This window comes from Lingula anatina, chromosome 4, assembly GCF_051362555.1.
Source record: "Lingula anatina isolate TDL-2025a chromosome 4, LinAna3.0, whole genome shotgun sequence".
NCBI classification, from domain to species: domain Eukaryota; kingdom Metazoa; phylum Brachiopoda; class Lingulata; order Lingulida; family Lingulidae; genus Lingula; species Lingula anatina.
In genome coordinates this window covers 5,238,971-5,263,967 of record NC_141770.1, presented here as the reverse complement: position 1 = coordinate 5,263,967, position 24,997 = coordinate 5,238,971, and the positions used below count along the sequence as shown (strand labels likewise).

The window sequence follows — 24,997 nt, the reverse complement described above, 5'->3', positions numbered from 1 at the left end:
AACTTCAGCCACTGGTTTGTATCAGCAGATTTGAGGAAAGTGGTGGTCTTTATATATGGTCAGTAAGCTGTAAAGATTATGGCAAAGACTGTGATTCAGAGATCAACATGTGTAAAATTAGCCATGCAAGCATTGCTCTTGGAGACTTCATCTGTGCATGTTGAGTGTTCTGAACTGCATTAATCTAAAGTGCCAAAAACTTAAAGCAATAATAACTCTTCCTTTGAGATTCAAAATTCCGCATGAAATACATTGTAAACAACGCATGGAAATATATTCTATTGTATTTTACCACTAAAACGGCCGTTATTGTAGTAAAACTAAAATCTGTGCTTGTCAATGGGGCTTTCGGTGCCTTTCTTCCCAGTCATCAAAGCATTCGTTGCTAATGACGTAATGGTGTCACGCGGATTCTCGCGTTCATTCGAGACCAATATAACATGGTGCCAAACCCATTAATGCGGACGCAGACGTAAGTTGCGAGTTTTTGTACAGTGCGTCGGATAACGAAAAAGCCCAGAATGGCACACATTGTGGATATAAATGCATTTTTAACAAAAAGACGAATATATCTCATGAATCTTATATAGTGTTGTTGTTGTCTGCTTTTCCCGCGGTTTTAAGTAGGTCACCAGTGACTTTGCAATGTCAGAGAGAGCTCTGTCAGTTAAAATCTCTTAAGAGATTTTAACAAAAAACCGTACGTTTAGGAAAAAAACCCTGGATTAACTTTGAATGCAGGAATGGGGTCGTTGACCATTGGTAAGTACGGGAAAATTGCCGTTTTTTCCAGGAAAATTCAATTTTTGGCCAAAACGAAGAGTTATTATGACTTTAAGTTCCATTAATTATTAAAAAAGAGGATCAGAGAGGTGATATTCCCTCCTGGTATTGTACCACCAGCAAGAGTAAGTGCATTCAAGTTGAGGTAAGGCATGGAAGTATGTGTGTTACTTGTGGAGAAGTAGGGTTGGGTATATGTGGCAAGAGTATTTTATGGGGAGAAGTAGGATAAAAGTCTAAATGAAGTGCAGATGAAGATGTTCAACATATGATTGTTCAATATATGACTGTTTACAGTGGACCTTTTTTTGATTCAAGAGTTTTCAAGTTTCAGCATCTAATGGCTGCTTCTAATGCACAAATTGACCCAAACTCACAAAAGTAACAGGAGACCCTTAGTGTAACACCTCACACTTATATGAAAGCTTTGGTCTGTGTAGTTTCTGAAAATTGGCACAAACAAATTTTTTTTGCTGCAAATTATTATTTTTTTCACAAAATTTTGGCCCATTTGACCTTGAAATAAAGGTCAAAGTTCAAATCCAAGGGCATATTGGAAATCTGCATGTATGACTTTCTGGAATACTTCTATAGTAGTACTTCAATAATTCCTTCAGTTTGAGAGGTTTAGCATTTAACAATTTTGACAAGGATACATTGCAACAAGTGTCACGCCTAAGGAAATGCACTGACAGAGACCAAAATCTAGGGGGATCAACTTGAATTTATATGTGACCTTATTCCAAGAGACAGAAACAGGTCCTTCTGGTCTAGGAGGAGAAGCAGTAAGGGTGAATTGTATGCACTCACACCCTGCAGAGCTGTTCCAGATGGGGCAGGGGTAGAACCATGAGTATACCATCAGTGCTCGCTTCCAGAAGGGAAAGCAATCAGACTGATTTTCCAACTCAAGCCCATTTCAGTCCTATGAATCTTTTCAGTAAGTTTGAGAATTATAAGTAACATGGTTTTCCTTTAATGGTCACTATGGCGGCAGAGTCCAAAATAGAGTTTTCTTCAATTCTGATGCATTATTACATACTGATTAACAGTAAATACGACTAGCAAAGGTCTTCCAAGCCCATGGAGGTTCAAAGTCACAACTTGAAAATGCCAACATGTGAAAAATTACATTAAAAAAAAAATGTATAATGAAAAAAAAAATTTTATAAAAAATTATATTGCTTTCAGAAAAATTAACTAATCAGACCATTTTTCCAAATAAAGCTGTATTTTAGTCCTTTGTTTCTTTCCTATAAATTTGAGAAGAGTAAGTGACATGCGTTTCCTTTAATGGTCACTATGGCGGCAGTGCCCAAAATAGGGTTTTCTTCAATTTTCTTTTAAATTTTTGATGCAATTTTACATAATGCTAATCAGCATAGTCACCACCAATCTTTAATGATGCACTGCAGGTAACATGGATTTATAGTAATGTAACTAGCAGAGGTCTTCAGGCCCATGGAACTTCAAACTCACATCTTGAAAATGCCAATGTTATCAAGAGATTACTGAAATGAATTCATTTCCAATTTCAACACTTTTTTTTACATAAAACAAAATAATCAGTTTACTATCATTCATGTATAATCAACAAAAAAAAAAAAAAATGTTTAGATGGGAAAAATATCAATATCAATTTTAAATGTCCAATTTGCTCCATTCTGAGACCCTGAACACAGTCAATGATTGAAGATGACAAACTGCAATGATATGAGTTAATTTCCTTTTTGACACATACATAGGTTTACAATACACGATAACAGGTTTACTATCATTTTTATATAATCAACTAACAATAATGTTAAAAAGAACACTTTTACAGATCTAATTAGTTCAATAATGAAACTGTTAACATGGCTAACAACTGAAAGTGGGGAAAACCACTTAACTTCATCAAAACTGAACCCATCAAGCTTATTTTCAAACTAGATCTGTACATTAGGTCTATAAATCAGTTGTTCAAGTACTGAAGCAAAATTCAACATGGTTTTTATGTTACCTTTATATTGGTAGATAAAATATGCTGAAAAAAGAGGAAAAACTTTTGTAAAAATGGTCTGATCAAGCTGATTTTTGGACTCTGCTTGTATTTTAGTAAGACTGATCACTCCTGTGAGTTTCAAGACAATAGGCCTATTGGTTTTCCTCGAATGTATTATAAGAATTGCATACATGCTGAAAAAATAGCATAACTTTTGAAAAAATTGGCCAGATCATGCCGATTTTCAAACTTGACCTGTATTACATGAATATTCACGCATCTGTGTCTGTACATGAAAAGTGCTATGAGGAGCTCACCTTAAGAGCTCTTGTGAAAAAAGAGGGTACAAAAGCTGGAGTGAAACAGCATGGCCTGGCATAACATCAACCCTTGCTAGTTATCATAGAAGCACTTTGAATGCGTACCATTCTTTCAAATAAGTTTGACTTAGGGCCATTCCCAGACTCTATTATATAAACTATGGATCAATCTATCTCAGTGGGTATTCTCACTAAATTGCAATCAACCTAAGTGGCTTAGATGTCTGTCCTCCTACTGAAGCTGCTAGGAGGTAATTAATTATCATTTAGCAACTTCAGTAGGTGTGCCAGACATCTAAGATGCTTAAGCTGAAAGCAATTTAGCGAGAAACCCCTCTGAGATGGATTGATCCTGTTAGATCGATGTAAGTATGGGAAGTCAGTCTTACAGAATGTGGGGGATACTTGATATCAGTCCACAGAAAGAAACTTGTCATAACAGTCATACTGTGAGTAAAATTGTATTGACTTACAGCAGTGTATGTCAGCATGTGCAAGACACACAGATAAATGAAATTGGCTATTTTATGTTGTATTCAGTTCTGGTTAAAAGTAGGATGATGCTAATTTGGGAGCAAAGAGCAGCTGATGAACCAAACATTGCAGCAGCTTCAGATTCCCGCAAGAAAACGCTGTAGATACTCCAGCGCAGTAGACAACTGCAATCATACTGTAAACTGCAGTAGACTACTGCAATCATACTGCAAACATGCTTCAAATCTGCTTCGATTTGGGAGCTAATTAGCATATTTGAAACATGCTTCTATTATGCTGCTAATCTACTCATTAATGCTCCTCTCTGTGCAAACACTAGTGGGCTGGATTTGGTCTTAAAGTGCAATTTAAGATCACAAATGATCTAACACGGTCTTAATTATTAAAGCAGTAGTCTTAAAATGGACCGCATCTGCTTTTAAGATCAAAAATGATCTAGCATCTACTTAGGAGGTCAACCAGTTTCCTCCCCTCACAATGTGGGATGCCTCTTCTCACAATAGAGGACACCTCTGCTCACAATAGGAGAACGTGTAAGGGGAGACAACTTAATTGGCTGTCAGTGCAGAAATGGTCTTACTCATGGTTTAAGATCAGATAAGACTACTTGTGATCTTAAATTGCACTTTAAGATCAAATCAAGCCCAATAGTGAAACCTATGTACTTTTTGGAGTAGAATTGCAGTAGGCTATGCTGCATTTCTACTGCAAATATGCTCCACACCACTACTGCGTTAATGCTTTTTTGCTACTTCGATACTACTGCATTTTCGTGCGGGTTGCCATGTGACATTAGTAAAGATATCCAGTTTTACTTATAACCTTGAGACACTTTTGTTGTTTCCTTGTCCATTTGATAAATAAACATTTGTGTTGGAAAATGTTCAATAAAGCCGTTGCTCTGACAAATGGTTACTTTTATTAATCACAAAATTTGGAACATTAAACATTGCTTGCATACCTGTCTAGAGGGCTTGCTTTTGTGGATGCTACTACTTCCACTGCTTGAAGGTTTAATCAAGGATTGCTTTAGCTCCAATTCCACCTGTTCTTCTAACTCTTGCCTTTTGCTCTCACGTAATGATGCTAACAAAGCTTTCTTCAGATCTGTTTCTTCCCTCCATGAAAGCCCTGCACTCTCATCCTGTAGAGAAAAGAATCAAATAAAATTGTACCATGCTGCATTATTGTTCAATTTTCATTTTTTCAGGCAAACAACAGACTAAATATTAATCAAAACTACAGATCATATTTATTCATTTTCATGCCAAAGACCTTTAGTCTGAGTACTCACAATTAGCCTCTGCAAATGTCAAACTGGTTAAATCCCTCACTAATTTTCAGAAATCTGAGAAAATTTATGAATATCACATTGAAAAAAAGCCTACCAAATTTTTGGGTATTATTGTTCTTTTTGGCCTTTCTGCCAACAGAGGGACAGCAGGGATGCATGGGTCTCTCTTGACATTCTTCTTAACTGGAGGCATGCTTTCACCGGAATCGGACTTTGATGATAACTGCAAAGAAGCACCTCCTGTGAAAGAGGGTTGTTTCCGTCTTAATTTTGTATCAGTTCTGACAGGACTTGAACAGCTGGGTTTGGTTTTCAAAGGTCTTATTGGCGATGACTTCCTGACAGCATAGGTCATGCCATGACTACTGTGTCTACGCCCCTTTACTTCAGTTTCCACTACTTTCTGTTTAACATAGGATAGGAATTCTACCTGGAAATCTGAGTGGAAAAATAAGAATGAAATATTTATCTATATTTGGGCATCGATTATTTATATATGAATTAGACACCCCTGTCAGATCTTACATTACTTCACCAACACCTATTTTTTTCGAATTTTTCACCCACCCCTTCTAATCAATCAAAAAATACATAAATGAACCAGATAATCAATACTGCCTCCTGGGATGTAGCACCAGCTAAGAAAAGTGACAACAACACAAGTAAAATAACTAACAAGGAAGCAAAGCTGTCAAATGTACAGACAAAAAGAAGAAAATTATGATGCACAAAATAGGCTATTGTCATTTTTGATGCAATAATACATTACAGCAAAATCAACAACAAATTTTAATTATTTACAACAGGTAAAATGGATGTATGTAAAATGTACTTGATCTGTATATATTAGTTCTGTGAATCAGTCTTGCAAGTTTTAAAGCATGCCGAAAAGTCTGACACATTGAGGTGGTCAGCATGTTTTACACATTAGCGCTCCCATTCTGACTAAAATTACTAATGTGTACTATTTATGTTCCATCAAAATCAACTAAAAAAATTGTATATGTTGATAATAAACTCAAGAAAAAAAGTTGACAGCAAATGAAATAACCTTTTAGTTTCATATTTTCAAAGTTTTTTGTGGAAATGAGTCTTAAATATCTAGGGAAAATGGTGACATAAAAAGACCAGCAAAAGTTTCATAGGACCAGTCAATTTTTTGTCCAGCTTGTCGTAAGGACCAGTAAAGACCCCAAACTTTTACCATGTCTGCTTGTAAGAATCAAACTGTTTTCCTGGTTCTGTAACGACAACTCTAGGAATTCATACGTAGCTATAATAGGTTTGAAATGGGTGATCATACATTGACTATTCAAATTTTCTTACTTGGAAATTTCTGGATAATTTGATGTGTAATCTACTACTATCAAGTAAACTGTACCTATAAAACAAAATACATCAGCCCCTACTTTTGTCCAAGGTCCTACTGAAACTTTGTGATCAGTGAGAACTTCTGACAAATACTAATGTAGAGTACTAACAGTGTCAGTAATATCAGGAGATATGTTTGGCAAAATTATAATACTGTTGCTCTAGCTTGGCATTTCTTAATATAGTACCCAAATGACTTTCATGTACGTATTCTAGGAGACCATTCCCAGACCCTATTGTACTAACTTTGGACTAAACTATCTCCAAGGGGATTCTCACTTAATTGCAATCAACTTAAGCGGCTTAGATGTCTGCCATGCCTACTGAAGCTGATAGAGGGGTTAATAAAGCAGCTTCAGTAAGCATCCCAGACATAAAAGCCACTTAAGCTGAAACCAATTTAGCGAGAAACCCTGTGCAGATGAACCGATCCTATTAGATCAATCTAGGGATAGGAACCCAGTCTATGTAACATATCTTTTCTCATTGAATTGGGTATGTCAACACTATCAATCGCTGGTAAAAATGAAAATATGACATCAAAAACTTACTAGTAGACGAGTCCTAGCCATTGTGAATTGCTTTCATCACTAAATCCAGAGTGCCATCCAATTCAGTTTCCAAATACATGGACATCCTGTACACCACCTTACTTTCTCGCTATGGTTTTTGGCCAGTCATTAATTGTGTAAATTTTAGTAATAATACCCAATGAAAATAATACAACTAGAAACTTTCAAATATAAAGAAAAACTTGCATTATTTCAATGTATAAGGCATCTAAAATGAAGTTAATAACAGCTAGACATACTCAACCTTCTTGGGTGTTGTACCAAATATACTCATTGGTATTCACTTTAGAAAAATCAGGGCATAATTAAGTAAGCTCAGCACCAGGACCATATTTTATCAGCCCATTTGGGATGAGGAAAGCTTTATAAAATCGTATGAGATATTATTTTTTGTTCAATTCTGGTCTTTACATATGAAAAAAAAGTATCAGGACCCACATCCTAACTCAATTTCTTCTTGGGTTCATGAACTCAACATACTTTTTGTATGGGAGTTCAACCCTCTTGCTTTAGGATAAGCAAGAACGTCAATTCGTTTTTAACTGATATTATTTCACTGCTTCATAATTAGGGGATAAGCAGATGAATCTGACCTTTTGTTCAAGAAGCTGTCAATAGCAGTGTCAATTGCTGTCAGTGGCAGGTGAGTTACTCCAGGAAGTGAGATGTATGAAAAAGATTTGAGAGCTCCTAACACACTAGCTGACCATCATGGACAGTTTGTGCACTTTGAGAACATATCTTTCATGCATTAACACTAATAGTAAATTAGAAAATTAAAATAGTTCTAAGTCTTCCTGTATATTTCAGAAAGTTATTCTAGGGGTTTCATTCATAAGGTCTGAATATAAGAAAGTAACTTTGCACCAGGTATAGAGAATATCCCCCCCCCCCCCCCACCCCCAATCACCAAGAGTTCCTGAATCACGTTTCACGCAGAATATTGGACTCAAATAACACATCACGCTCAAAAAATAAGGCCAATTCTTACAGTCGGTTACCGGATTACTGAACCCAGAACGAGGCTCTCATTTTGGACTAGGGTAAAACATTGGCTTGCGCCCATAACTCTCAATGTTAAATTGGTGAACTTTGATCGTTCATATCAAGCAGACCAGAGGACAATTACTAGTGACAACCAGTTGGTTATATTCACTAGGGTTTTTAGCGTCAGTCAATGGGCCTCAGGAGGATTTTCTAGAGCTAATGGTGATTTTATCAGCGATAATACCAACACTCCTCCATGGCCAACGGGCTGCAATTTCAGTTTACACCAGATGCATGTTGTAATAGGTATATTTTATCGTTTGTATCAAGTATATCTGTGAACAAATACGCGTGACTGCAGCAACATGGGTATTAAAAATTACTAGAAAAATTTGTTCATATTCTCAAAATGGCAACATGCCTCATGTACTTTCAGTAATAAAATCAGACTAGTAAATTGTCATTAGAGCTTTCTTTCAGCTCCCCTTTTCAAAGACAAATACAATGACCACACCTGTGAAGATCATATCTGTTTTAGTTCTATTTGCTACAATGACACCAACTGATAAGATCACTTTCTTCCAATTAAACCATCTCAAAGGGCTCTATGATTGTTTGAGGATCCAGGTAAGTTCTGTTCAATCGCTGTCAGTAGACAGATTCATCCGATAACAAAGCCATTGGAACTTCTTACCTGAAAAACAATCAGAACTGTAACTGCAGCTCATATAATTACAGTGTAAGAGAGGTGCATTTCAATCGCTGATAAAATCGGCATCAATGCTAGAAAAGGTCCTTTATGGCCATTTCCTGACACTAAATACCTATGTTGATATAATTAAACAGTTGTCAAGTTTAATTATCTACCGGTGTGAGAGATACAGACGATCAAAGTTGATCATTTTAACATGGGGAGTAATGGAGCTTACAGATTGTTTTACCCTAGTCCGGGCGTGGCGGCCATTTTGTGACGTCATGCCGACTGTAAGAATCACGCTGAACGCAAAAGGTATTCCCTACCCTCTTGCACAATATATAACATATGCACATGTACATGTAAAAAACGCCATTTTCATGCATTCTGAAATGATAATCCATTAAACCACATTTTGGGGGTGGGGGATCGTGGATAAATCTTCCCAACTTGTAGGCTCCTGTTTATTATTACAGTTGTGAGTTCAGTTGATGAGGATCGGAACATGCACAATCATAAAAGTAACATCACCAGTTTGTCCCCAAGGCACAAAGAAGATACCTGAGAATGGGTCAGCTTGGAGTAAATAATTCGATATGTAAATTTTAAAAAAATCAATTTCGAATCAGGGTATTTCCACTTAACCATTTTAAGCACCATTTACCACTTACCTCTATTCATCTGAATATTTCATTTCTCCACGTAGAACAATAAGAACCCTTTTTATCGCAGCTTTAACTGAGATGTGCACCTGTTGTGCTACAAGTTCATTCATGTGTAAAAATCTTACGGAGATACTTTGAAAGTGGTATTTGATTGGATAAAACAACTGAGTCTTGAAAAATCTCTTTCTCGAAGGCGGTTTTACATAATTTTTTTTCACTGATCCAAAGGCTTATTTTATAAACCATTCACAAGAATTGATTCATAAACTTATCCACTGTCAGCGGGAATAAAGTAACTTAATCTTTGCACAAACATGGCGGCGCCCATGATTATGAGGCTTTTTTTCGCCGGCTCTTTTTTAAGCTTAATATCTGGAGTTCATGTTGCCGATGTTTTTAACGAGGAGCTCCTTATTAAACCCTTAGACTCAGGTCATGTATACGCCCATTTTCAATTCACAACAAAGTGGGACATAGATATTCAGACACAGCAAAATTGTAAGTGTATTTTTGCTTTGTTTTTGTTGCTTGAGGTCATTATATAATATTTGGACCCCATTCCCATATATAGGTCGATCTGACAGGATCGCTCCATCTCTGAAGGGTTTCTTGTTAAATTGCTTTCATCTTAAGCGGCTCTGATGTCTGGCACGCCTACTGAAGCTGTCAGGGGAAAATTTACTATCATAATTAGCAGCTTCAGTTCAGCTTCCCAACCCACCATAATTAAATGATAGAAAAAGAAAATAACAACCAAAAATAACAAAATTATACTCAAATTCTATTTAATTACTTATGTATTTTTTATTTTATTAAATCAAATAACATCAGTCTACAAATAATTTCAAATTTGTATTATATTAGCGCAAGGTAGGCAATTCAAGTTCTCTTACCCTAAACACGTTGTTATCTTCACGCGTTTGAAAAAACTTTTTTTTTGCTCTGCTCAGAAAAAGATTTTTAGAGAACGTAATAAACATGCTTTGAGTCAGAGAGCTCAGACAGTTAGCTTGCATCAGTTCGTTTCTGCTTTGATTTTGTTTACTCATCACTTGATGCTGATTCTGAGACGTTCTCAGTCCCTTCTACGGGACGTTCTTAATTTTCAAATCTGCTCCATGAACCACTTGCACGCTTTCTCCCGGAAGTATCGACTGCGCATAATCCCAAGACGTACTTTGTCAAACTCCGTCACGCAAACGAAGCAATCGGCAATCCTTGGCTGATTCCGCAAGCTCCATACTAACAATTAATAATATAATATAATATAATATATATATATATATATATATATATATATATATATATATATATATATATTATTGTCAAGTGCGGAGACATCCGAGTAGTTCCGAGTGCAAACGAAGGGGCTTTCAAAATCGACAGTGAGACTGAATACGTCACTACAGATTTCCTCAACATCAACCAATCATAATTATTACTTATGAAAGTAAAAACGAGGTTAGCAGTTAGGGGAATTCCCAGAACTTCCCCCTAAATATTGGCATGTCAATCAGACTTTTATTGAGTCTAAATTTTGCCGATACACTTAATATAGAAAGTTGACATAAATATACTCGCCAAAATGGCGACTTGCATCATAAATTTCACACGCCAGATTTAATTTTTACTTGCATTTGGCGTGCTGGTGAGTGCGTGTGTCAAACGCTGATATTGTTATTTTAATATCTGACCTGTAATAAAAAGTTACTAGAAAACTAAAAATGTATGGCCATGCAATATTTGGTAATACATGTACTTATGCTGACATTCATTATGTAGGACTTGAGTTTCTGTGTATATGTGAAAGGAAATGCTATCCAACAGGAACATATGTAGCTGGGAATCTATGGTAATGTGCCAAACAGTTCGACCAGTGCAATCAATCCAACCAAAAAATTATTATCTAAAATTTTTTTTCTGGGCTCCAACATTTAGATGAAATGTCAAAAATGCCAAAATTTTGCCATAATTTCCAATGATTAAGTCATCCATTCCTACATTCAAAGTTTTTTTTTTTTTTTTTTTTTTTTTTTTATTGACACAATACTTCACAAATACAGCATATATGTAGTACAAAAAAGAAAACTACAGTCACTCCCACTCTCACACTTAAGAGAAAATATACTATGTTATATTAATTAAATTTTTTATGGTACGTTAAACATTCAGGTTGATAAGGAATTGATAACATTTGAAGTGTACCAGAGTGACTTATCTATTTTTATCACAATTTTTTAATTTTTATTTAAATAAAGGCTCCTGCACACACTCACACATACCCAACCTCACACACACTAGCACGCACACCCTATTTATATACAAACAAATATATACAGATTTATATACATGTATAATTAGAAGTAAACTAATAAGTAATAAAAAGTAAAAAAGACAAACTGAAACAATAACTATATGTTTTGATTTGCTATACTCATTAAAGTAGATTTAAGTTCCGGTTTAAGTAGCAATCTAGAATTTAATTTTGTACTTTTGAAAATAAAAAATTTAGAATGAAGAATTACAAGGTTTTTAACTTTATCGCTACTTCCAAAAATGAGATCAGATGGCAGTATTTTGAAGACATTTCCTGTAATTTGACTTAACCATAGTTCAACCTCTGTCCAGAAAAGCTTCACTAATTCACAGTCCATAAATAGATGCTTTATCGTTTCAGCCTGTTTGTTGCACAAACTACAAAGAGGATTCTCGATCATATGGTATTTAAACAGCAACTCTTTGGTACCCAAAATTCTGTGGATTATTCTGAAATTAAACCATTTCAATCTTATTTCTTTAACTTTAACCAGGGCATTGGTATACGTTAGTTGCCAGTCTATTTTGATACCTAACTCTTGTTCCCATTTTTCTTCACATTTTGGTCTCTGACCGAGACTTTTTATGCAAATGTCATATATGCTTCTACATCCTTTTTTATCGTTACATAATGTTTTAACTGGGTTAGAGATCTGCGGTAATGGCAACATAACGTTAGCATTCAGAAATCTAAGCACAGGGTAGGCACCAAAGGTTGCTTGCCTTAATCCATAATACAGAGTAAAAGGAATCTGAATTTCAAACTCTTCTACAAAATAGTCAAATGATAGGAATTTCCCTTCGCTGTTAAATAAATCTTGGATAATATGGAAACCTTTGTCATACAAATTCTTATAAAAAATTCTTCTGCCATCTGATAATACAGCAGGATTATACCAGATTGGAGTTCTGAGAATGACATCGAGACTATTACTTGCCATTTTTTCTGAATATTCTGAAAAGTATATTAAGATTTCTCTCCAAAAAGAATTGCGAATTTTAGATATTTCCTTTGCATAAGTTGGTCCAAACTGAGTCAATCTCTGAACATCCGATCCAGTGGCTTCAGCAAAAAGTTTATTTGTTATTTTATCAGAGGTTATTAATCTGCGAATCCAGGAAATTTTTAGCGCCCTCACAAAGGATTCTAAATGTATCATACGGCAACCTCCCTGTTTATAGTCCTGAATAAGTGTTTTACGGGCAACTTTTTCTGTTTTACCGTGCCAAATAAATTTGAATAGCATATTTTGTAAATTTTGCAGCCACTCTTTGGTAGGGCTCGGAAGAGAGAGCAGTAGGTGTGTTATTTTTGAAATAATTAAAGACTTCACTACAGTAATCTTACCTAAAGTAGTAATATTTCTTTTTCCCCACCGATACATTTCTAATTCTATTTGCTGAAGCTTGCTGGTATAATTCAACTCATTCATTTGTTCTAAATCAGCTGTGAAAACTATACCTAATATATTAAAAGGGTTGTTAGTCCATTTAAGATTGTTATCTTTACAGATAATTTCTCTACTGTTGGCCTTTGAACCAATCCATATGGCTTTAGTCTTACTAATATTGGGCTTAAGCCCCGAGTACTTGGAAAACTGAAACAGTAAGTCGAGTGCACTCTTTAAACTTTTCTCTGAGCCATCTAAAAAAAGCACTGTGTCATCTGCGTACTGAGATAATTTTACTTCCACCCTCCCCAAGTTTATTCCTGTTATGTTATTGTTTTGTCTTATAAGAATAGCTAGGATCTCAACACATAAATTAAAAATGTAGGGTGATACAGGGTCTCCCTGTCTGCAGCCTCTGCCAATTTTAAAGAAATTAGAGAAAATACCATTTTGTATTACACATAATTCAGGATCATTATATAGAACATTTATCCATTTTTTAAAGTCATCACCAAAATTAAAAAACGAGAGAGTTTTTTTCATAAAATCCCAAGATATGCTATCAAATGCTTTAAGGAAATCTACTGAGAGTATCATTCCTGGGATTTTTTTATCTTTTGTAATTTGCAAAACATCATAAACAATTCTAGTATTCTCACCAATGAACCGTCCTTTCAAAAATCCCGTTTGATTTTCATGTATAAGCAAATGTAAAACTTTTTTTAATCTATTTGAAATACAAGCAGAGAGGATTTTGTATGAGATGTTTAAGAGAGATATCGGCCTCCAATTTTCTAAAAATTCCCGTGGTTTATCCCCTTTGGGTAAAATTGAAATAACCCCTTGTTTCTGGGTAATGGACAAGTGACCTTTAGCAAACCCCTTATTATATGATCTCACAAGAAACGTTCCTATATCATTCCAGAAAAATTTAAAAAATTCGACAGAAAAACCGTCGGGGCCAGGTGATTTGTTGTTCTTCATACTTTTTAAGGCTATTAGAGCTTCCTGATAAGTAATTGTTCCCTCTAATTGCCTAGCCGTATTGTCATCTAATATGTTTATTTTATCTTTATCGATTATATTATTCCAATCAAAAATTTCAGAGTAGTTATCTTGTTTCGAGTAAAGATGGTTATAGAAATCTCTTATTTCTTTCAAAATTTCTGCTTGATCGGTAATAATACGGCCTGTCTCCCTTATAATTTTCTTTACAGTTTTATTTACAAAATTTCTTTTTTCCAGGGATAAAAAATATTTAGTTGGTTTTTCCCCTTCCTCTGACCATTTTACTTTGGTTCTTATATAGACCCCTCTAATATGTTCATGTCTCATTTCTTCTTCCTCTAGTTTCAGAGTCTGGAGCTGGTTTTCTAAATTCGATGTGGGGTTATCTGTATACATGGAATATAATTTCTTAATTTTTTCAGCCAGGGTCTTCATTCTTATATTTTTCTCCTTTTTCTTTGCTGAACTATAGGCAATGGTATAGCCTCTAACCTGTAATAATATCTGTTCAAAAAATGCTTGCTCATCCACAAGAAAGTCCAGATCATTGTCACTAATTTTACATAACTCTGCTTTGTTATATGGACTGGCACAATATTGATATTTTAGATCCTCAATTATTTTCTTTACTCCTCTTATATACTCAAAATCTTTTAGAAGGCTGTTATTCATTTTCCAGAAACCTTTCCCTTTTTTCTGCTCAGAGAGAGTAAGTTTCAGGTGTATCATTGCGTGGTCTGTTCGGTATCCATAAGTTATCTCAGTTTGATCAACAAGATTCATGAGTTCGTTAGAAATAAGGAAAAAGTCAAGCCTAGCTCTTTTTACAGGGTTATTAGAGGACCAAGTGAATTGTTTCCTCTGTTCATGTTGAGCTCTCCATGGGTCTATCAAATTGAATTTAGTTTTCAGCCGTAAGAGAGCATCTCTTGCTTGGGGATTATTAACACGTCTGTAATTATAATAATCTAAATCACTATCTTGAACTAGGTTAAAGTCCCCCATCATTATCACAAAGTGACCCTCAAAATCTTCTATGATATTTCCGAGGTGAACAAAAAATTCCGGGTCATCTTTGTTTGGTCCATATAAATTAATAAGTAAAACAGAGTAATTATTTTCAACTTCAATTTCGATAATCAAATAATTTCCATCTTTTCCGAACAACGTTCTCATTATTTTAAATTCAAAGTTATTGTTGAAAAGGATTGCCGTACCTCTTGAATTTGATTTGCCAGGGCTCAGAAGGGTTTTATATCCCCACAAGGAATGTACTTTTGATTTGTCCCTCTCTGTAAAGTGGGTATCTTGGATACAATATATTGAGTATTTCTGTTGTTTCAAATAGTTCAGGACGTCTCTTCTCTTTTGAGTACCTCCAAGACCCCTACAATTCAAACTAACGATATGCAAACTCATAGATTAAATAACATTTTTGTGAATTATAATACTTTCAAGTAATCCAGTACGCAGATGACATCCATAGATTGTGTATATCTATGGAATATATGGCTCGTTATATCGGTGTAAAATATTTTGTAGAGTAAGCAAGTCCACATCACAGTTATACATGCAGATATCATGATAATATATTCATTCATATCTGGTGTAGTGCTCCAATTATGCATCACTTCACACACATACAACCCCATACATACATTAACCCACATGTCATTTGACCCTAAACATTGCTTGATCAGGATGCTCTCACCTATGAGGTTTGCATACATCACACATTCATACACATGACACACACTCACATAGACAAAAATTTTGTTCGTAAAACAAAAAACAAAGTAAGATAACATAAATACAATCATCCCACACATTTCGAGTATCAGTACTTGCAGCATGTTCTGAAAATTGAGGTACCTAATGATCCCACAGAATATCAAATTGTAACATTGATAATATTTTGCATAATGTTAAGGATGAGCACCAATTCAAAAAATATTTTTACAACATTAATATTTGAATGTTAGGGATCAGCACTCACCTTATCTTTATTGGTCTATGTAAAGGATATTCTGTACATACCAGTGAAAGCATTATGTGGGTTATTCTCCTTCCCAAAAACAAGGTTTATTGGAAGATAAGAAGAACCTTATGATTATTTCTCTATTAATCGTAAAGCATGAGAAGTAGTAACAATTGGGATCTACATGTGTACCTAGAAAATATGGAAGAAGAAAGTTTATAAACATAAAGTGATAAAGATAACCAAGCAATTACATTGCATTATATCTAGGCACTCTAGGCTTTACATGTTAGAAAACAAAACATTAGTCATTTTTTCTCCTAATTGGACCTTTTCTTTTGTTTCAGTTTCTCCTCCAAATTATCGCATATGTCTACCTTTATTCTGTTTCCATTTTTTAACTGGCAGTATACATTGCAGTTAAAGAACCATGCACTTTCAACGTGCTCATGTTGTTTTAGTTTGTTCAAGAGAGTTAAGTTTTTTAATGTTATGTCATCATACAGACGTGCACCAGATTTCAGTTCTCTCTTTTTCCGCATGATTGTTCTCTTGATATCTGTGTTTCTAAGTTTTATGATCACTGGTCTTGGGGATCCTTGTCTACCGGGTATGCGATGTATTGCCTGGATATCAGTAGGCTCAATATTCAGTTTGGCTTCTTTTTGCAGCATATCAATGAAGATTTCTCTCAGGTTTTCCTCCTTTTTTTCTATTATGTTCAAGGCCCTTATATTAGTTTTCCTTGAGTACTGTTCATTATGATTGCAAGAGCGCATGGTTTCTTTACTGTAGTAATCATTTTGTTTTAGCAGTTCATTCATTTTTTTCATTTCTTGGTCTTTCTTTCTCATGACTTCTTTCAACTGCTCATTTTCCATCTGAAGACTATCCACCTGATCTTGCAGTTTTGCAGCACGGGTCTCAGATTCCATTTTTAGACAGTCGAATTTCTGCATAAATTTTGCATCCATTTCTGATACCATGTTATTAAGAAGTCTTTCAACCACCCTTGTTACTGTAATTTCCAAATCCTCTTTTCTAATAGTTTCTTTAATCTCATTTTTTATTTCAGACAGCTCATGCATGAGCATTTGTAGTTCTTCTGCACTGGAGTTTGCCACCTCCGAATGAGGTCTTTTAGGTGCTGAAGTTATTGTTTGTGTTTTGCTCTTTGTATTGTTGCTTGTGAGAAACCTGGACATGGTCCTGTCATCAGCCTTGGTAGGTTTCTGGGCCATGATAGCTTTATAATCAGTAGGAGCTAGTGAGATGTCACAATAGTGCACAGTGTATAGAAAGGCCCATTACCTATATGACTGTTACAGCTTCAGGGGGCCAATTATGTCTTTGACAATGACTATTGCTGAGTAGCACTCTTTTATATAGCTACACTAGAGAACTGCTCAACCACCTATTTTCATGCATATACTTGCGTAAGTCCAAGCCTCCAGATTTAAAGTTCTTAGAAAATGTCACTTGCCTTTCATGATCTATACCAGTGATGCCTACCACTACTTTCCAGAAACATTCATGAACATGTCTGCAAGACCTTAAATCTCAGGCATCTACATTTCTCACAATATTAGACACCAATGTGAGAGACTCTTTTCTTTTGCATGTCAGGTGTTACCTCGACCTTGACCTCTACATTCAAAGTTAGTCAATTGTTTGTTTTTTAAAGTATTTTTTTGTAATTAACTCTCAATAGACCATTAAAAAAACACTTGAAAAAACAATTGACTACCCTTTTTAACTCTTTAATGATCTCTTAACAGATGATTACTGAGGGTTAGCCATCTATTAAGGTCCACACCATCCGATAGCAAGCACAGGTTTTAGAATAATTGTGATAACTCTCATTTTGGTGGTAAAATGGATTTTATTATACTTTTATGTATTATATTTATTTGTGGATTTTTGAATCTCATATGAAGAATTGTTATGATCCCTTCAGATTTTGATGAGTGGCTTTGTTTAGTAAAATGGCATGGTTCCTTTCCAAAGTCAGTACAATTGGATTATGTTTATAGTTTTTTAATGTTAAATATTGTTGCAGCGTTTTTGCTGTATGGTATCTTTATACTTGACAGCTATGCTGTCTAGATATTTCATTCTGATAACTGAAGCAAAACATACATTTGTTCTGTATTTCAGTTACACACTATGGTCTCTTTCCCAAGTCATTAGGAGAGGTTCTGGCCAAGTATTCTGTGCATGAGTTACACCTTAGTCTTACCCAGGGGCTTTGGAGGCATAGAATATGGGGTTATCCAGTTGTCAGTGCTCCCCCTGGGGCTGAGCTTTGGGCTTGGTTTAAGAGGGACACTACCAAGTAAGTTGCCTTCAAGTTGGTTTCTGTTTTTTAAATAGTTGGACTATGTTCTTTTATTGGACGAAACTTTAAAAAATTGTGGTTTACAGGAGTTGATTTTGACAAATATGGAAAAATGAAATTGCTCAAAAGAGCATGGACTTGTAAAATATATTATGCAATAATACAACCATGAAATAAGAAAACTGAAAAAAAGTGTGTGTGTGTGTGTGTGTATTCCTTTTTTTTTTTTTTTTTTGGGGGGGGGGGTCCAAGAGGACTTGGATGGAGAAACTATCTTGGACTGGGTTCCCATGCCTAGATTGATCCAACAGAAATGGTCTAACTCCATGGGGATTCACACTAAACTGCCAACAACTTAAGTGGCTTAAATGACTATTACTCCTACCGAATTAGCAAGGGGGTAATTAACTTTCTTGTACGCTCGACCTCCGGAAGTTAATTACCCCATTCCATCCTTATTAGGCATGACAGACACTGAAGCTGTTTAAGTTGATGACAATTTAGTGAGAAACCCCTTGGAGATAGATTGATCCAAAGTTAGTAGGATAGTCTCTGGGAATGTTGAGAAAACTGTTGAGAAAATAAAGCTCCATAAAACAACTGTTTTTAAGTTCCATAATTTATTTAAATAAATTCTCATCATCCATCTCACAATACGGCTACTGAGCCTCGCAGTTTACTATGAATAAAATACTATGGCTTAGACCCGGTGATATTTCAGGAATAAACTTACTGGATCTCTACAAAGCTGACTAAGACAATCATCTTGGGGTCTTTGATGGCACAACCTTTTTTCTGCAGTTGGCACAGGCCTGTAGTTTGCAATGATGCACCAGTCTGGTGCAACTAACAGCTGTTTGAGAGACAGGAAATAGTTACAGGAAGTAGGCCCAGGGATATTTTTTCTTAAAATTTTCTCCATTGACCATTACCAAAGATGGGTTTCTGTTGTCCACTTTGACATTTATGTAAATAAGGACATCCTTTTCAACTTTGTCACACTTGTTCTGTAATGAATGGCAAAAATAACATTTGGTCTACAGAACTTCACCATAGAATAAAGTTAGCAAAAATGTTCATTAGCTTGGTAGTTGGATAAACATGATAATTCTCAGACACAAGCCTAAAATTTTCCGTACCGTTAGCTTACGGCCAACCTGGTCGAAGGCCTTCATCAGACTGACGTGAGTAGTTGTTCACACTCACTGACCGCTAGGTGGTATAGCGGCCAGGACCCTCTTATAAATGTCAGGTAGATCAACCCCCCCTTTGCATTTCAGATATAAGAGAGGTTTAGCAAATGACAAACAACGAAGATGAAGGACGAACATGTGCACTATGTCATCACTTTACGCTTATCATAACCTCATTTTTCGTAATTCGTCCTTCCATTGTACGAAGATTTTATGAATTCCTCATCAAAAAAAGGAAATACGAATTGAGTGTGTTCACACGTTACAAACTGAGCATTTTTCACCCTGCTCTATTGTTTTCGTATTTGTTGTTCCGCATTTGTGAAATGGCCGCTATGACTTATGACACACAAACCTAGTTTTTGTACCTCATCTTTGTTATTCGTTGTTTGCTGAACCTCTTTATTACTTAAGATGTCATTGATATTTTTTTATTTCCTGTTTGGAAATAGCAAAGCCACAACAGCCTATTTACTTATAATGATAAATTTGAAGTGACCTTAATTATTTTTAAAAGAGAAGAAAAGAAACAATCTAACAAACAATCTAACAAACACTGTTATGAACCATTAAAAAAACTTAAATTTATTAGACCTATGAATGCTTCACCCTCAATTTACCTGCTTGGTCCCACTTGAGTGCTGCTACTAGTACTCCTGCCATTACTATTCCAGTCTTTGTACTATCGGTCTATAAAATAAAATTGAAAATATGCATCACCTCTCGGTTAAATGTTCAGTTGAATGTTCCACGTATAATCAATAGGAAGATAATTAAGGAGTTTAGGCCTGAATATATTTTCAAGTGTGAAGAATCTTCAAGGAATCAATTGATACAATGGAGTTCCTTTCCACGAACTTGTTTTGCAAAGAAAGACCCGACCAAAACAAGCGATATATGCATTTTCAAAAGGTTACTGTGGTCCAAAATATGCATTAACGCTAAATATGTACCCCCCCAAAAAAAGAAAAAAAAACACGATGAAAGGATGAAGGACACTTTCTTCTCTGACAAACTTGCCTTCCATTCTCACTCTCATCTCTTATGTTCTGGCTAAACTCTGTCATGATTGGTTGTGAGCGTTGGAAAATCCAGGTTGTGACCTTGAACTGGAAGAATTTCTGGCTGTGCATCGAAATCAAGATGAATAGTTTTAGTTTCCTAATTTTTTATTCTAGTGGTGTACTGATGTGTATATTCAACTTTTCATTCAGGTTGTTTTATAATTTATTTCTACATTTACTTTTTTGACCCAAACTGATGAAGATAATCATCAACAATGTCCTAAAACACAAATCTGATGATAGTTTTACTTGAAACCTACTCCTATACATAAATCTAACCCACTGAGACGCACTTTAATGGTTTCTGCTGCTTAGTAATTGGGCATTGAAACACTTATTTCAGCATAAATATGAAAGCAACTATGTTTTGACACCTGTCTGTAAACATTCAGTCATTGTCTTAAATTACATATAGATATATGGATTTCTAAATATATGGGACATCCCTATACTCTAAGGGTCTGCTTTTCCAAGGGTCCACAATTAGGAAGGCTAAAGGAGCCTTGATCAGAAATCAATCACTGTTACAAGAGTAGAGTATTCTGAAGGGTAAAGGGTCTGCTTTTCTGCATACACTATTTTGAGGGTCTGCTATTCAGCAAAAGTTAATTGATGTAATAGCTGCCCTTAAATGAATTGTATTAGTTGTGTTATCTGGGCATTGACCTCATTGTCAGAGAATTGGAAGCACATTAAACTATTTATGCTCTCACATTTCTGTTTTATGTGTATGGATTTTATGTGCCATTACCTTGCTTTCATATTTATTGGAAGTATAATGTACGCTGATCCCTTTGTCAGAATCTGCTTTTTTAAAATATTATTTAAAGACGTTTAAAAGACATTTATTTTGTTTGTAAATATACATAATTTTATAAATATAGATCGATGTCGTATTGTAACATATCCTTTGCTAGTTTCTGAGCAACTTGTGCACTAGTATACAGTTTATATAGTAGTACTAGTAATTACAGTATAATTATGTTTTTTTCAGACCCTCCCCTCTCAGAGTGCACAATATATGTGTTGTATGATTGACATTCTCTGTTCATCTATTCATTTCAGTATAGACAAAAAATGGTCAGATCTGGTCAATGCTCTCTCTGGCCTGTTTTGTGCCTCTTTAAACTTCATGGACAAGACAGCCACAGTCAGTCCTAAGTTGTCCTTCCGGCCACTTGGGGCCGCTGACCAATGGATAGCCACCAACTCTACTTATCTGAGGTACGCTGCGATGCCCGGGGAGATGGTCTGCACAGAGAACCTGACACCATGGAAGAAATTGCTGCCTTGTGATACCAAAGTATGGCCCTTTGTTTAAGGGATATGTATGCTTTTTATTATGATTCACTTGTTTTCTGTTTTATTATTGTTATAATAATAAGAATATTTTGAAATGAAACATAGCTTTGCCCCTGGTCCCATGTAGACTAAGAGTGCATTCCCATAGATTTAGATCGATCCATCTAGATCGACCTAACTCCCTGGGGGTTCACACTAAATTTGTGTCAGCCGAGCGCGCACGGTAGTTAATTACCCCCTTACAGCTTTTAGTAGGCAGGACAGACATTTAAGTCGACTAAACTGACAGTAATCTAGTGAGACTCCCCACAGGGATAGATCGATCTAAAATCTGTGGGAATGGGGTCTAATTGTGCTGTTTTAGAAAAGTGCACATGGAGACGGAGAGAGCTGTCAAGGGTTACATGCAGTAACTTGGTAGTAAAGGGTAGAATTCATTTTTGCATCAATATTGAAACAAAAGATCATGATCTCCCAGTTGGTCTTATATAAGATCTCCCTCAGTGCAGCCCGATGCTAACTCTTGGCAACTGGTGTCCCTGGGAATTGGGAACTTGGTAGTCCCAATTTTTTTTTTGACAAATATGCATGTTTATCACAATGTTTGACAAAAGATACAGATTTTCAGGCACTTGCCCAATCAGGCATAAAGGTGCAATATTATTAAAATTTAGTCAAGAATATTACATGTTACTAAACCTTATAAGAATGTTATTAATATTAAAGTTTATTTCTTTATTTTTTATGTTATTACCAATTAAATTTCTTTTGGGGATTTTGTTTTTTAAATTTATTTTATATATCCCCTTTTTTTAAATTTAGATTTGCCATTTTATATACCAATTCCTTCCTTACAGTAGTAGCAGGTGCTGGTTTGTAAAAGCACTGCAAATTTATTTAATTCCTGCACCTATATATATTTTGAAATATAAATAATATTATTGGTGCTAGAGTCATTAAATAAATTTAAGGCTATATATTTGGAAAAAAAATTATCTAGATCTATTAATCCCAAAAGTTTCCAAGTTCCTACCTTGAATGGTCTATGAGGAGATAACATAATGAGATTTGATTTGAAGGGCTTCGGCCAGTGTCAGACCCTGCCTCAGTGGGTTTCAAAAGTATTAAATGATCTATATCCTTTGTTAGGAGAATAGGAACTGTACGTTACATATGGTCATGTTATTGATTGTTAAATATATTTTGGGGAGGGACACTGCATAAGTACCTAACTGTATTTTTGATTAACTTTTCAATTTACTGAGTGACTTCTTAAGCCCTTTTCATCTTCTGTGGAAATAAGAAGTGCGCACGAAGGGCACCGCCCGCCGCAGGGGTCTCTGTAGTCCTCTGCTGTGAACAGCAAGGGAATGTGAAGGTGACATACCTGGTGCTTGTGTGAAAAAGCTGTCTGAAGTGTGCACAGCACCAGAACTAAAAAGCTGTCTGAAGTGTGCACAGCACCAGAACTAAAAAGCTGTCTGAAGTGTGCACAGCACCAGAACTAAAAAGCTGTCTGAAGTGTGCACAGCACCAGAACTAAAAAGCTGTCTGAAGTGTGCACAGCACCAGAACTAAAAAGCTGTCTGAAGTGTGCACAGCACCAGAACTAAAAAACTGTCTGAAGTGTGCACAGCACCAGAACTAAAAAGGTGGCTGAACCACAGAAAGAGGAAAGAAGAAGAGTTATTTGGATGATGAATCCAGCAAATAAATGTGTTATTTCTCAGTGTTAATATGGTGTGCTGTACAACTTTGTGCATGGCCACCACAAATGTTTTGTAAAGAAAATTTTGTTTATTTTGTAACTTAAAAGAAAGATTCTTAGGATTGAAATGCAGCTCAAATTGGAAAACCATCTTCATAATTTTTTTCTTGAATTTATGCAAGTTTTTATGAAATTTTCATTTTCTCATTCTGGCATTTTCAAAGTGTAAACTTGAACAGTCTTGGTCATGAATCCTTATGCTAGTTACCCACTTTACTTTCCTCCATTTTACCTGGTGTGCATAATTAAAATTTGTTGTTGACTTTTCAGTTTAAAAACATAATGTATTATTGCATCGGAATTGACAGTAGCATAGTAGTCCAGCAGTTATAGACTGGACTAAGCCTGTGCCTCCCCTAATCACAGTTCATTGTCACTGTAGATTTCCTTATATAGATGGATTCCATGATTCTGTGTTTAAGATTGTCATTTTTACTGCACAAGATTTTAGTCAAGTCTATAAAATCATTTTGACCACACTCTACCTAGTGGTCAAACAATAGCACTGAGGAAGACTGCAGCAAAGAGCAGTTGAAAATTTCTGCACATACAGGTATTTTAACATCTTTTACCTCGTTTTCTTTTGGATGGAAAAAAAGAATCTCATATGACTACATTATACATAACACATCCAGATGAACTTATATTCTATTTATTTTGTGCATCGTTATTTTGTGCTTTTTGTCTGTACATCTGACAGCTGTGCTGCCTCATTTTATTTTACCAATAATGTATGTATGCATATTTATTAGTACCACCAGCTTGAGCACTGAGGGTGCTCATGGTTCTACAGTTCCTCAGGGTGTGAGCAGATACAATTCACCCTAACTTTTGTGCATCATTATTTTCTGCTTTTTGTCTGTGCATTTGACAGCTATGCTGCCTTCTTATATAGTCCTAATTACCAGAAATTGGAAGACAGTGTCAACTATTACCTAAAACTTGCAGTATTGACTCATATGATGTAGTTACAGTCCAACTTAAAAAAGAAAACATTGTGTGAAATTTTGTTTTATTCAAAATGGCATTTTTCCTAAACTTTTCATGTCATTGATCCTTTGACATATGTATGTCTGTTCATTTGGAAGCTTTGATTTTCCTGTTTGGTAATTTACTGGAGAAGATAAAAGAACAGCTTATCAATTATTCTCCAGCAGCATTGATTTTATGCAGATTATAATTTCCTTACATTCACAGCATAATTGTTAATATTTCACCATGCTTTCTGATATTTTACAGTGCTGTGAACTGGTTTTGGTATATACATATTACAGCTTTGCCGCCTTGTTTAAAAAATTTAAACTAGAAAAGACCTCCACCAAGGCAGCGATTTTTTATTATTATCGATTATTGATTGATTATTGATCCGGATCACCACCAAAAACTAATCATCTCTTCCTTGGCCCACTTCTGACAGTTCCTGAAAATTTCATCAAAATCGGTCCATAACTTTTTGAGTTATGTTGATGACAGA

At 35.4% G+C, this 24,997-nt stretch overlaps 2 protein-coding genes across 7 annotated transcripts in view; one reads left to right on the top strand and one right to left on the bottom strand.

The window, feature by feature from the left end:
- LOC106158286 (uncharacterized) overlaps positions 1-9,365 on the bottom strand; it is a 72,511-nt gene extending 63,146 nt beyond the window's left edge. For 4 of the 6 annotated variants that reach the window (XM_087012248.1, XM_087012253.1, XM_087012250.1 and 1 more), the window contains exons 1-3: positions 9,172-9,341; positions 4,971-5,314; positions 4,544-4,726 (exon numbers count right to left, since the gene is read on the bottom strand). In XM_087012248.1, coding sequence (XP_086868374.1) covers positions 4,544-4,726; positions 4,971-5,314; positions 9,172-9,181 — 537 coding nt within the window. In that variant the 5' untranslated portion in view covers positions 9,182-9,341. Of the gene's footprint in view, positions 1-4,543; positions 4,727-4,970; positions 5,315-9,171 lie in introns of those variants that run through there. The other 2 variants (XM_087012249.1, XM_087012252.1) reach the window with 2 other exon arrangements.
- An 84-nt stretch (positions 9,366-9,449) lies between these two features.
- Positions 9,450-24,997, top strand: part of LOC106158289 (GPI-anchor transamidase component PIGT) — a 42,432-nt gene continuing 26,884 nt past the window's right edge. The window contains exons 1-3 of the mRNA XM_013534214.2: positions 9,450-9,663; positions 18,016-18,193; positions 21,519-21,756. Coding sequence (XP_013389668.1) covers positions 9,480-9,663; positions 18,016-18,193; positions 21,519-21,756 — 600 coding nt within the window. The 5' untranslated portion in view covers positions 9,450-9,479. The remainder of the gene's footprint in view (positions 9,664-18,015; positions 18,194-21,518; positions 21,757-24,997) is intronic.